Genomic DNA, 14,492 nt, shown 5'->3' with positions numbered 1-14,492 from the left:
AAATTAGATTTTATAATATTTAAATTCAAAATACTATCAAACGAAAGAGAAATAGTTGAAAATTTTTAATATTTTTTTAGGGAAAATATTTATTAAACATAAGTTTTATGAATTAAATAAATAAATGTTAACTAATTTGATTTGATTATTAAAAATTCAAAAAATTGTTAGGAATTATAGGCATATATTTAGGAGATATTGGAAAAATCTTGTCAATCTAAAAAATATCTTAAATTAGTTAATATTTTTCAAAAGTTTGCAAATACACTAAATGGTATGATATTTGGTCTCGTTATTTGTATCATGCAAATACAAGTAAAACACGTATTATCCTACATAAAGAGATATAAGACACATATTATACTTCTTGATTACACATGCATTATTAAAAATAAATATGAATATTAATGTAATTAAAAAACACAACGTGAAAAATAATTATCCGATACAAGAGGCACAATAAATTATTTTTTAATAAAAACAATCAAAATAAGTGTATAATCATAATTAGTACGATTATAGTGATGATAAAACTTTATTTTTAAATTATTAATAACCATACGTACTATGTATTATCTGATAATTTTCTTTAAATAACTTGAAATATTAATAATACGCAACGCTTAATTTATGTTTGCCATTAAGGATATGATGTAATATTTGAAATCAAAATATTATGAAATATAATGATTTGAGAATGGTTGAAATTCTCATAACCATTTTTTTTATTGACCATAGGTACTATGTATTATCATATGAAAATAATGAAGTAGTGATTGTCATTGTTTTAGGGATTAGATTTAATAATATTTGAATTCAAAATATTATGAAATCTAATAAATGAGGAATCGTTGAAAATCTTTTTACAATTTTGTAGGAGAAATTTTTATTAAACATGAATTAAATAAATAAATGTGAATTAATTTGATTTAAATACTAAAAATCCAAAAAATTTGTTATGAATTATAGGCATATATTTAGAATATACGGGAGAAATCTTGTTAATCCAAATTAGTTAATATTTTTTAAAACTAATTGTAGTTTGTAATTACATTGTATATGTGATTTGGCAAATATATTGTATCTTAAAACACGTATTATCCTATTTAATGGATATAAACAGGTAAAAAAAATTCAAAAAATTATGTAACGACCAGTTTTGCCAAAATTCTTAATATTTTTCAGATTTATTATACTAAATTTTGCTATTGTCATAGTTATCCCTTAAATATATTTGTTCCAAATATTTTTTGTACTAAACACTTCAAAAAAAATACATTTTTATCTCCAAATTTTGTTTCTACTCTTTATTTAGTCTTAATATTTAAAAGGTTACACTTTTAGTCTTTAATTTAGACTTTAGTTTGAGTTTAATCTTTCAGTTTCATGATGTTACGATTTCACGTTTTGAGATTTAGATTTTGTTTTCATTTGGTCTCCAAGTTTCAAGATTTATGCTTTTAACTTTAATTTTTCATAAATATTCACTATTCCTCTTGGTGTTAGTGTTTATTTGTTAATAAACATCAATCCAAATGTTGAAAGTGAATAGTTAATGAAAAATAGGAGCTAAAAGTGTAAATTTTGAAACCTAAGAAACAAATTGAAAAAAAACTCAAATCTCAATAGTGCAATGTTTTGAGACATTGGAACTCAATTGAAACCAATCTAAAAAACTAAGAACTAAAAGTTTAGGTCTCGTTTGGTAACTATCTTGTTTTTTGTTTTCGTTTTTGTAAATTAAACCTATAAACGTTAATTATGCAAAATCCTCCTCCTCAATCATGAAACTCACTCATAGATCAAGGTGTTAATCAAAAGACTCTCTCCCTGAAAATCATCCTTCGTCAAGATTGTGAATAGCCTAGATAACTGAGTAAATGGAAACACGACAACTTGTTAAGGCAACAATAGCATCGGTATGAGATTGAATAGAAATACTAAGGGAGCAAGTCTCGTCGGATAGCAGTTGAAGAAGATGGATGGCTAACTCCCGAGGCAAGTGAACGCCTAAAGAAGGTACGATCATTGTGGAAGCTAAAGGAGAGAAACCAACCTGAAGGGGTCTAAAAGAGGGAGGAGGATTCGAGACATGAGACCCTTGAAAGAGTTTATAACTTAGCTTCAGTTACTTTGGAGGAGGACCTGCAACATCCGACTCAAAAATGATATTTGGGTGTTGAGATAATAGAAAGCCACATAAGAGGCGAGGGAAGCAAATGAGAATATTTATCCCAAACATATCAACATGACGCATAATATGCTGAAAAACCAGCTCATCAACATCAACTTTGGCACCGGTTCCAATCTGATAGATCAGATACACTAACATAGTAGATATAGTGGATTGATGGAAAGTGAGGTGCCGGTTTGCAATCTCAATCTTGTGAAGGATGACATATTTAATACTCAGTTTCATCACAGGAAACTGACCATTAGACGACCAATGGCGAGCAAAACCACCAGATAATTCTAAAGCAAGTTCTCCAAAGAAGGTAAAAGACAGAAAAAACCAGTAGGTAAAACAATATTAAAAAATGAATTCAAAAGAGCAGGAGACAAATTAAAACATTTTCCACGAACATGAACTTTGTGAAAGTCAAGCGTTCCATGATTATTGAGGTTAGCAAGAAGATTTACAACAAACTCACAAATAAGTTTAGGAAAGAAGTTACCAACAGCTGTAACAGTAGAGAGAAGTCCAATAGAGGAGATCAAATCAATCACAACATAACTGGAACAATGTTGATTAAAAATTTTAGACTTATCAGCAATACGACGTTGTACAACCTACTTTCACTTGTGAACACAGTCTTCAAAATGAAATGATATTCCATCAATTTAAACAGTAGGTACATTTTGAGGAAGCTTGTGTTGACCAGACTCCATGTAACAACTTTTTACCCACGAGAAGGAACACGAGCCTGAAACTTTAATTTAAAGGACCAAGGGAGGAACCAAAAACTAACTTGGTAGCAATTTGTTTAGTTCCCGGAGTGTTGTGCTCATCACTAAGTCTAAAACCTTAGGGTCCCAACCAAATTCGATGAACAAGTCCTCAATAGTGGTATCAATAGATTTTTTAGCATTGGATAAGATAGGGGCAGAAGTATTTAAAAATGGACACTTAGATGACGTCTGGTGTGGTGAAGAATGAGTGCCAAACAAGGCTTCATACAGATCATCGGCATTGGAGGGATGAGAGACAAAAGATTTATTTATTTTTATAGAATTTGGCTTCTTGGGAAGAGAAACATTGTTAGATGCTTTCCTTTTCATAATATCAAAGAGAACCACATTGTCTTCACTAGTGGAGTCAGAACCAACAACAATTATCTCAATAGAAGCAGAGTCAAAAACATTAAACCTAGAGCGTCGAGATGATGATGCACGAGAAGCCACAAAAGGTTTGACGGGAGAAGTGCCCTTGCCTGAAACCTTGGTCGGAGAGCTAGGAGGATGGGAAGAAGTTTCATGCAAAGAGTAATAAGACTCAAAGGATGAAGATTTTGGAATCTCACTAATTCTGTGTGATATTCTCAAAGGATTGCAAGCGGAATCATCTTGAACGTTTGAGGCTTGCCAGAGGGTATAGAAATATCTAATGGTTTCCACATTGCGGGAAAAACAGATTGATAATACTTCATTTGAGTGGATGTCATTATAGACAGTGAAATCAATTTTAAACAAAAAAAAAAATCTTTTAATATCCATTTAATTAATTTATTTATTTTTAAAAAAATCTCACTTAGTTTAATTAATTTATTTTAAGAAAATGAAATTTACTTTATTAATATAATATCAAATTTTGATTATTTTTTTCTAATTTATGGTACACCTGGATCTATAAATAGGACATTTGTCATTTGAAAAAAAAGAAGAGTTTTTTTAAACAAAAAATTCTTTGGAGGAGTTTTTTAAACAAAGAATTCTTTGAAAGAGAAAAATGGCTTAGAAAAAAATAGTTAGAGTAAGTGAAGAAAATATTTAGCGAGAATCTCTTAAAAATGTGAGTTTTCTAATTCATTTCATTATCTTTATTTTTTTCTTTTTTTTTTATTCTTCATTAGCAAATCAAATTCCATGGTTGAAATAGATTTCGTTAGCAAATCAAATGGGTATAATTTACTCGCAAGGATCCACACCTCATCGACCATTAATTTTATTTGGGATTTGAATTTTTTTTCTCTTTTTTTAAGAAAAAGAAACGTATATGAATTTTTCTATTATTTTTTGGTTTTATTTTACTTTCTTTGTTATTTTTTTAAAACCCCTTTAGTCTTCTTTTCTTCTCTCTAGTTTTAAAGAAAGAAAGAGACATATGATTTTTTTTTGTTATTTTTATTTCTATTTTTAGAGAAAAAGAAAGAGACATAAGATTTTTGTTATTTTTATCTTGATCTTTATTTTCTTCTCTCTGATAATATAAAACATATATTATTGTTATTGTTACTGTACTTATCTTTATATTTATTAGTGTTTTTTATTATTTTTACTATACTTTTATTAATATTTTTTTATACTACTTTTTATTCTCTTTTAATTTCTTATTATTATTACTATTACTTCTATATATAACTTATTATTTTTAATTTATGTGTATTATATTATTATTATTATTATTATTATTATTATTTATATATATATATATATATATATATTCCTTGTCTATTGTTTCTATTTTCTTATTTATTTATTTTAACTTATTTTCGTGGCATGCATAATAATTATTATCATGTAGTATAATAGTTATTATCATGTAGTATTAAATTTATGAATATTTTTTACACTTTGCAATGTTACTATGGTATTTTATATCAACTTTTTTTATATCATATTTATCTTTACATTTTATCATTCTAAAAAAAATTCGACGATGAAATTAGAAATATATGAGAGTCCGTTATTTTAAAATTTTTGAGGTGAGGGAATCGGTTATTTGGGAGTGCAAAATTCGATTCCCAATATTTTTTAAAAAATAAAATTTTATCTTACTTGCTTAATTTGTTGTATAATATATTTGATTTCATTGTACATTATTTCCTATTGACCTAATTTTGAAGACCTTTCTTAAATTTCTTTTTTAACCGTTAAGAAAATTTTACTTTAAAACTATCATTTTTTTTTTTTAATGTTTAAAATATAAATCTATATTTCTTAAGTTTTCCCTAATCAATTTTTTTAATAACTCACTTCTATTTCGCTATAAAAATTTATATGATAAAATCTAGGAAATTTGGGAGTCCGATTAACTAGAATTCTTGGGGTGAGGGATCACATCTTTGAAAGTCTAAGATGTGATCACAAGACAAAAATAGAATTTAATTGATGTTTTTTAAAAAAGATCTACATTCCAAGACTAGCCTATGATAGATTTTGAGAAATTGTAATATTTTCTCATTTTTTTAAGGTGAGAAATTTTCTTCAATATATAGTTTAATTAATGGAATATTATTCCACTTATTTTATGAGATAATTGCTTCAAATATTGGAGTAATGAGGTATGAAATAAGACATTAGTTTTAAAATAAATAAAAAAATATTTTCAATTCAAGATTTAAAATTTGGCCACCGTTTTTTCTAAATGGGTGTCGTGGGGTGCTAATATTTTCCCCACACACAAATGACTCCCGAACTCAACTCTATTTTTTCGCAGACCATTTCTTTTTAAATTGTTTACTTTATTTCGGTGTCCAATCACACCATAAAAAAAGATTGGTGACTACTCTTATTTTCTTTTAAAACTAACTCTTTTGAGGACGTCGACCGCTCACGTCGTCTCGGACACGTGGCGACATAAATTGTTGTATGAATAAGTAAAATTAGATTGTAAAATAAAATTGTATAGGTTGGTAATAATTATTGAAATTGAGATTTTGATTGTTATAGAAAGATTTAAATGTATTAAAATTATTATGTTTCCCTAGATGGCTCTCAAACAACTCGTACTCCTACGCCTCGTTTCAGTTGTACCATTGGCGTGGTAATGCATGATACTTTTCTAGTTCTTTCTTAAGTGGACTGACGTTACACCAGAGTATATCGAGCTCGTGAAGGGCTCTTTACAGGTAAGTCTTAAAATCACACGCATATATATAGAATCCTAATTCGTGTGTACTTTTCTTTTGTAGCAATTTTTCATGTTGGATTTCACAGATCTAACACTTAAGCGGTTCATTGAGCATCAAATGCTCACCACCTGAAAGGAGTTCAGGGGGCAGAATCATCGTCATTTCAAGAAATTCAGTGATCCTGAACATGCATGTGTCAACCCACCCCTAAATTGAAGAATCGTATGGAAGATTGACACTTCCTATGCGACCACTACCTTACTCGATAATTTCAGGTTATTTAGAACTTTTAATGTTCTCAAACAGTAGTTCATTTTTTTCATGTAACATTTTGATTGTTTGCATGTAGGAGCAATCAACGATGAATATGGCTGCTAGAGTAAAGCAGCCCTATACAACCACACTAGTGACGTCAAGTCATTTATATAACGAGCACACGAGCTCATTGAAAAATGGAATCATCCAATTGATCGAGTGGAGTTGTTCAAGGAAACACACGCTCAGGATGACCAGTTCATTTTGCCAGCGGCTGCAGATGCTCATGTACGTTTTTGTTATGCTTTTATCTTATTTTGTACATACATTTTGATTACACATTTTACTTAATCAATAAAAAATTTATTATTGAATCAAATGTTGGTCATCTAGTCCCAACTCACCTTAGAGAGTTCTGAACCACTCTCTGGGGACAAGATATTCGAGGCAGTTTTGAGTAGACGACTGAGCTATTCAAAAGGTCTTGGTTAGAGCCCCATGCCAAAGTCCTAACACATTACTGACAGTTCTTCCTCTACATCCCACGAGCGAGAGATACACGTCAAGTAGGCTACCGAGCTAAAAACTCGTCTCAGGAAGTAGAGGAAGAAAGTAGACAGAGGCACGAGGAAAATGCTCAAAAGATTGAAGAAATGAGGAAGATGATTGAAGAACTCACTCGGGCAGCGAGAGGACCTTGATTTCTTTTTTTAATGTACGTAATTTTCAACTTTTATGCTCTTTCATTTTTTATTGGGTTGATATATATTTAAAACTTTTATTTCGTGTCATTGTAGGTTTGAAGACATGGGGGGACAGCATTCGCATCGATTAGATTAGTTTTTAGTTTAGGTTATTCATGTAATTTTTCTACCTACAAACATGTGTATTTTTCTATATTTGAATTAATTTTAATATATATTCGATTTGATATTTTATTAATTTTATATGACCTATTTTATAATTTCAGTCAATTTACATTGATTTCGATCCCAATAGCAATAACAAAAAATTCAATAATAAGAAATTGGTAAAAAGGTTTTCCCAATGCACAAGAGGTGTTGCCAATGGCGACATCTAACAATGTGGCGTCGTTCCAAGTTATGCCGGCACCGTGTCGGCTTAGCTTTAAGCCGATGTACACGACAACATTGGTAATTCCTTATTGTCGACGCGTTGACCAAAAATTGGTAAAACACTTTTTTCGACGCTCTGACCTTACGTCGAAATTAGCATATTGTCGATGTGTTGACTTTGTCGACGAATCATGTGTCAGCCAAACTTTTATGCCGCCAACGTTTTGTTCTGATTTACGACACGCCAATCACATTGCCGGTACCAACGTGCCTTTCTGCATCAGTGTAGCCTTCACCGATACATAATGGAGTTTTTACGACGCATCGCTGCATCAGCATAACCGATGCTTCTTAAAGTGAAAATCCTCCTTCTTAATCATGCAACTCACTCATGAATAGATTAAGGTGTTAATCACAAGAGCCTCCTTCTGAAAATCGTCCTTCATCAAGACGTAACTAGTGTTTCTATAATCCGTCTGCTAAGGAAGTTTTAACCTCATACATCAAAGAAAACCAACAACTAATCACATTATCAAAAGATACTTACACGTTGGTCCACAAAATAACTCAATTAGAAGAACTTCGACCAAGTTTACTCGCTATCTTTTCTCAGATGACAATAACTACAGAAAACCCTACTCTCACTTTTCGCACACGGCTGAAAGAGAACCAATCAACCATACAAAGAAGGCCAATCCAACAACAAATCTTCACCGGTAAAAAAAGAATAATAGCAAGGAAGAAAAACAAAATCCTAGTGGCTATAGAATATTCTTTAAGAAACTTTCTTTAAACACTCTCTTTTTGCCACGTGATTCCATCAAGGAGAGAACCGAACAAAACAACATTTGTGGGCCACAAAACTTCTAAGAAGAAGAAAAAAGATGAAAATGAAAGAGAAAGTTGAAATATTTTTTAAAAAATGGTTAGTTTCGTAAGCTTTTTGATTTTATTACACATTCGTAAACATTTTGATGTTTTTTTTTTTTACTTACGAAGATTAACTTCCTAAAAGCAAAAACAAAAAGAAAGGAGAGAGTGGTTTGTATATTTAAAAATTTATGGAGTAAATTGAATCAAACAAAAAATTGAATAGATTGCCAAGGTTTGAAGTTTGAGTTCAATTATGGAGGAACTAGGAAAGTATAAGAAACGTAACATTCGTTATAATTGGAAGAGGAAAGAGTGGTGTGAGTTACGAGAGGCGAAAAGGTTATATATTATTAATGTGGTTGTAAAAAAGGAGAATATATTATTGTTATTATTCATTTCAGTTGTATGTTCCCAACCCAACGTTATCAGATTTTGGGTTTTGCATTCACAATTCTCTTCCTCTCCTTGCTTCCTCTCCAGAGAGGATATGGTCTCTAACTCACTCTCACTTCTCTTACCCATTTCCTTTCCTTCCATTTTCAAACCTGATTCACCTTCTTCTTCTTCTTCTTCTTCTTCTTCTTCTATCCCCACCAAATTTCCCTTCTTCTCAGATTCTTCCCGATTCCCCAAGAGTTTTAGGTTATTCCGGTGCCAAATTCCTGCTTCCTCTTCTTCCGCTTCTAATCAATTACGCGACGATGCCTCCCCCGACCCCTTTTTCCAGAACAATTCAATTGCTGATTTCATGAGGTTCAAACGGGATGGACCCTCTGCGGAGCTCCAGACTGCTATTGTTAGTTACAAAAAGAAGTTTCCATGGTCTATTCTCCAGCCATTTGTTCAGGTTTCGCCTCCAAGTTCTAATTCTTCAAATCGGTGTTCTTATTTCTTACATGGGGTTTCTACTCTTTTTCAGGTTGATTTGGTATCAACAATTCATATTGCAGACAAAGAGTATGCCTACTCATTTTATAATCTTCTGTTTTTCCTGTTTGTCTGCTCGTAAATTGTTGGCTGTAAATTCATGTCTAGGAAATATAGTTTTTGTGGAATTTTATTTTTCTTTGGAGTTGTTTAGATGTTGAGAAGGAAAGGGGCCAGATATATGTTTATGTCACAACAAGGGATCCGCAACAATATGAGAAACTGTTTCATTAGGAAATAGGAAAGAGCTACATTTTGTAGAAACTGTTCTGTATCTGCAATTAAATTCAAAGGGATAAGATAAAATTAGCTTTGGAAGATGGCAGGCAGAGTCCTCTATTGAATAAAGACAGCAGATTTCTAGCATTACAAATTTATAAACTGTCATTTTATGTGTTCTGGGCACTGACATGAACTCTCTTTTCATGAGCCTGTACTATTTTCCTTGCTATGTGGGTAGTCTGAGTTTTAAATTAACTGATGCAGGGCTTGAATTGGGTGTAACTACAGGTTTCAAGGCAATTTTCCTTTCATAATGATTGCTAACTCTGATTTTGCATATTAGTTGGTTTACTGCATGGCTTTTCCATTGATATTATCTGTTGCATCCATTTTGATTTTGCATAGGTATTTTAAGGCCCTACAGAAAGAACTCGAGTCCTATGACTCTATACTGTATGAGATGGTGGCTAGTAAGGAGAGCTTAGAAAACAGAAAAAATCCAGCTGCTATGAAAAAACTAAAAAGTTCACGGTCACGAGGTCTTAATATTCTAGGTTGCATTCAACGGCAGATGGCTCGTGTTCTGACGCTGGATTTCCAATTAGATTGCCTTGATTACCAGGCTTCTAATTGGTACCATGCAGATTTAGACTATGAAACCTTCAGAATACTTCAGGTTATTTCCTCTCTTATTTACACAATCGATTGAGCAAGAAAGTTATTTAAAAGAAACACTTTTAAAGATGTCAAGATGTAGGTGATTGGAAATGGCCATTTTTATTCACTGGTTGATTTTTTCACTTAACTAGTATATGTATGATCATTTATGAAGTGGAAATTGTTGAATTGACAGAATATACTTCAAATAGTCGAATCATTTTTACAATTTTGGATTGTCTTTGTCACCTGAAGGTCGATGTAATATGATGATATTTCAACACTAGATTTGATGGTATCATGTTACAGACAGAAAAAGGGGAAAACTTCTTTACATTTGCAAGAGACATGACTATACGATCCACCAAAGCTATGGTTCAGCCAACTACAGTACCAGAAGATCTTGAACCTTGGAAATCAAAGCTTCTCTGGGCATCTCGTGTGCTTCCTATGCCACTCGTTGGACTTCTTATCATTGGAAGTGTATGTGCAGATGGGGGAAGTCAAGCATCAGAATTTCCAGAATTTGAAGCATTGTCAAGGCTTGATTTAGGTGCTGCGATGAAGGTTTTTCTGGCAAAGCGTCTAACATCTGAGTACGTATACGAATTCTTTAGCACGTTAGTTCCTTTGTTAGTTTGGAACTTTGGACTATAATTCATTCAAACACTTCATTTCTATTTCAAAGCTAAAATCTAGAGGCTGTTTGGAATTGAAATCACTAAATGCTTGAATGGGTGAGTCTTAGTTCAACTGTTTATCGATCTGATGTAATTCATTGTTGGTGAAGATTTACTCAAGTAACTGCTGAGGTGGAGGAGAGTTCTGTTATCATCGGTGAGAGAAATAAAGCTGCAACAGAAGCGCTTAGAGACGCCCTCGATAAGGGGCACAACAGAATCGCCATACTATATGGCGGTGGCCACATGCCCGACTTGGGGAGGCGATTACGAGAAGAGTTCGATCTCATCCCGTGTCGTGTAAAGTGGATAACAGCATGGTCAATTACAAAGCGAAAACTAGGCAGCAGTTCTCTCCCCTTTCTCAAGGCTCTGGCTGATGTCTCAGGTTGGCCATTGAACCGTTATCAAACCTTGGCACTGCTAATATTCTCGTCAGTCCTAGCCGTCGACCTCTGGTTCTGGGAACTCTTTTTTGGCACAGCTGCAAATTGGATATCCGAAGTTGCACTAGAAGTCTATCAGTATATTGATAATGTACAACTGATGTGAAAAACATTAAATACATATCCTTTGCCGTTGTAAATAATTCAACCGGCGGCCATTGTTTCATGGGCCACTCAGAAAATAGAACAGTGAAGAACGTTGAACATAATTCAATGTTGTATATCGATGTATTTTACAATTAGGACTTCTAATTATTATGCTTTGAATGAAAGCATGTTCTAAGTTGTACATTGATTAATTAAAGATATTTAATTGGCCATACCCATAGCAATTGATGCTTAATTTATATACTAACTTCCAAGAAAAAAAATCGACAAAATATCTTTCAAGTGGCACGTCGTATGAAACTAGGAGGCGACGTGTAGTTAGTTCCTAAAATGATGCCATTCATAGCAGATTTGGGCATTCTCTAAAACCTCCAAGAACTAAATACTCACTCACCTACCAAAAAAAAAGATCGGAATTACATTTACATCCTTGTTATCTGCTTTATTTTCGCGCATCGAAATAGAACTGCCCACTGATATTCACAAAATGCCGCTGAAGGAAAGCAACGAATCATTGTACAGGGAGGCCACTGCAGTGGAAGCCATTGAAGAGGAAGACCAAAGGTTCAAAATGCAATCCATGGGATTTGGGATCAACAAATACACTTTATTTTGCTCTATATTGGCTTCCACAAACTCCATTTTGTTAGGCTACGGTATGTTTCTTCTTCTCTTTAATTTAATTCATCTCTTTTGCCTTTTATTTATTTATTTATTTATTTTTATTGTTGCGTTTTGGGTTTCTGATACTTTGGGTCAATTCTTGAAGATATCGGAGTAATGAGTGGAGCTGTGCTTTACATCGAAGAGAATCTCAATATCTCTTCTACACAAGTCGAAATCCTCGTTGGATCGTTAAACATTCTCTCACTAATCGGCTCACTCGCCTCCGGCCGAACCTCCGATTCAATCGGCCGCCGATACACAACATTACTCGCGTCCACAACATTCCTAATCGGCGCTATACTAATGGGTCTCGCCCCATCTTACCCTCTCCTCCTTGCCGGCCGAATGATCGCCGGCATCGGCGTCGGTTACGCCCTAATGGTGGCCCCAGTCTACATAGCAGAGCTCTCTCCGTCCACATCCCGCGGCCTCCTCAGTTCCCTCCCGGAAATCTTCATCACATTTGGTATTCTAATCGGCTACATCATCAACTACGCCTTATCCGGCCTTCCCCCACACATCAACTGGAGAATCATGCTCGGACTCGCCGGAATCCCAGCGCTAGCCGTCGGATTAGGCGTTCTCACAATGCCCGAATCCCCACGTTGGCTCATCATGAAAGGCAAATCAGAACAAGCCAAAGAAGTGTTACTCAAAATCTCATCAAACGAAATCGAAGCAGAAGAAAGACTGAGATCAATAACCGGCGCGGCCGCCGCAGGCAGCGGGTGGCACGGGCAAGGGGTTTGGAAGGAATTACTAATAAAGCCCACAAAGCCAATCCGGAGAATGTTAATAGCCGCCATAGGAATAAACTTCTTCATGCAAGCATCAGGAAACGACGCCGTAATGTATTACTCACCGGAAGTATTCCGAGCAGCTGGAATCCACGAGAAACGGCATCTGTTCGGCGTGAACGTGGTAATGGGGATTACAAAAACCTGCTTCGTTGTGTTGTCAGCAGTATATCTAGACAGATTCGGAAGACGGCCGCTGTTGCTGTTGGGGTCAATTGGGATGACGGTGGCGCTAGCGTTATTGGGGCTGGGCTCGAAAGTAACGAAAAAGGGAAAAGGAAGGCCGAGATGGGGAGTAGCAGTGAGTGTAATAGCATTATGTTGTGACGTGGCGTTATTTTCAATTGGGCTTGGGCCGATTACATGGGTTTATTCTTCGGAGATATTTCCAAATAGAATGAGAGCTCAAGGTTCGAGCTTGGCGATATCGGTGAATAGATTGGTGAGTGGAATTGTGTCTATGACATTTTTGACTATTTCCAAGGAGATTACTTTTGGGGGTATGTTTTTGGTATTATCTGGAATAATGGCTGTGGCTTCACTTTTCTTTTACTTTTTTTTGCCTGAGACTAAAGGAAAAAGCTTGGAGGAAATGGAAGTTTTATTTCAGGATAAGGTTAATAGCACAACTGATAATAATAACTCCTGATGTCAACAATTTTAACCCCCTCCCTTTCTTCCACCAATGTTGAGTTTTTTTTTTTAGCCAGCAGTAGAGTGAAGTAGTGCTAGTTTGTGACGTGTTGCAATGGACAGAGTTAATCATCGCGGAGGTGTAGCAGTGAGTGATGACAGATGATGTGAAGGAGTGTTAGTGTCAAAAAAGGTGATGAAAAACAGCTTCCTCAAGTTTTCTCTTTTTCGAAACTAGCATGTTTCTCTCAATACATACCATTGAGATTGACTATCCAGATTTACTTTAAAATCTTATTTTTCTATGTTAAGCGAGGTTTTAATTTTTCAAAATTTATGTCTATGATCTACAGAATCTTGCTGTTATATATCTTTAAGTCTAATTAACATTAAGATTATATATTTGGGTTTTCTAGGTGTTGATTAATATCGGGGACTCTTTTCATAGTACACTTTAGATCCACTCGGAGAAAACACAATTAATAAATTTATTTGAAAATTTAAAAATTCATATAATTGTAGAATGCATAAATTAGGTTAAAGATGTGAAGAAATTATGTAAACAATTTGATATACGTTTGATACAAAAAAAAAAAATAGTCAAATTTGGGGAAGATTTGAAAAATTCAGCAAGTTTTGGCCTAAATTTGGAAATATATCATAGTATTTTTTAAAAAAATTGTGAGAAGTTTGAAGTAAAATACTGCCCAAGTTTTCACTTATAAAGTGAGTGAGATGTACCAAGAAAAACCTTTACAAGCAAATTTAGTGACTTCCAAGTCCTCTTGATCAATGTGAAAGTGGAACACAATTATTAAATACGTCAACTTTTTTCGACGTGTGGCAGAGGCACGTCGAAATTAGGTCCCCTTTGACCAACGTCGCATTGATCACGTCCTGACGTCGGGAAAATTTATCTAATAAATTTGAAACGTCATCTTTCCCTGATGCTGTTAGTGGATCATCAGGGAAGGTTCAAGGTTCTTCGATGTTTGCCGTCGGGGAAGACATGTTTTACCGACGTTATCGAGAACGTCGGAGATTGTCTAATCTATTTGTTGTGTTTGGGAACACAGAACAA

The 14,492-nt window shown here is 33.8% G+C and overlaps 2 protein-coding genes across 2 annotated transcripts; both read left to right on the top strand.

Annotated features, from left to right (window-relative positions):
- The first annotated feature begins 8,652 nt into the window (after nt 1-8,652).
- Nucleotides 8,653-11,506, top strand: LOC101202949. Its single transcript, XM_004150007.3, has 5 exons — nt 8,653-9,122; nt 9,195-9,232; nt 9,830-10,100; nt 10,391-10,677; nt 10,872-11,506. The coding sequence occupies exons 1-5, from the start codon at nt 8,763-8,765 to the stop codon at nt 11,311-11,313; spliced, it is 1,398 nt and encodes a 465-aa protein (XP_004150055.2). The 5' UTR covers nt 8,653-8,762; the 3' UTR covers nt 11,314-11,506.
- Nucleotides 11,507-11,622: 116 nt separating this feature from the next.
- On the top strand, nt 11,623-13,744 carry LOC101203182 (probable polyol transporter 6). The gene is made up of 2 exons (XM_004150008.3): nt 11,623-11,971; nt 12,085-13,744. The coding sequence occupies exons 1-2, from the start codon at nt 11,803-11,805 to the stop codon at nt 13,425-13,427; spliced, it is 1,512 nt and encodes a 503-aa protein (XP_004150056.1). The 5' UTR covers nt 11,623-11,802; the 3' UTR covers nt 13,428-13,744.
- The last annotated feature ends 748 nt before the right edge of the window (nt 13,745-14,492 follow it).

This window comes from Cucumis sativus, chromosome 1 (assembly GCF_000004075.3).
Source record: "Cucumis sativus cultivar 9930 chromosome 1, Cucumber_9930_V3, whole genome shotgun sequence".
NCBI classification, from domain to species: Eukaryota; Viridiplantae; Streptophyta; class Magnoliopsida; order Cucurbitales; family Cucurbitaceae; genus Cucumis; species Cucumis sativus.
This window is presented reverse-complemented; position numbering and strand designations above follow the sequence as displayed.

Excerpts from the sequence above, each read along its gene's own strand:
- LOC101203182 (XM_004150008.3), top strand. The coding sequence starts at position 11,803 with ATGCCGCTGAAGGAAAGCAACGAATCATTGTACAGGGAGGCCACTGCA. Across the intron at positions 11,972-12,084 it reads CTCCATTTTGTTAGGCTACG|ATATCGGAGTAATGAGTGGA; the intron begins GTATGTTTCTTC and ends CAATTCTTGAAG.
- LOC101202949 (XM_004150007.3), top strand. The coding sequence starts at position 8,763 with ATGGTCTCTAACTCACTCTCACTTCTCTTACCCATTTCCTTTCCTTCC. Across the intron at positions 9,123-9,194 it reads TTCTCCAGCCATTTGTTCAG|GTTGATTTGGTATCAACAAT; the intron begins GTTTCGCCTCCA and ends ACTCTTTTTCAG. Across the intron at positions 10,101-10,390 it reads AAACCTTCAGAATACTTCAG|ACAGAAAAAGGGGAAAACTT; the intron begins GTTATTTCCTCT and ends ATCATGTTACAG.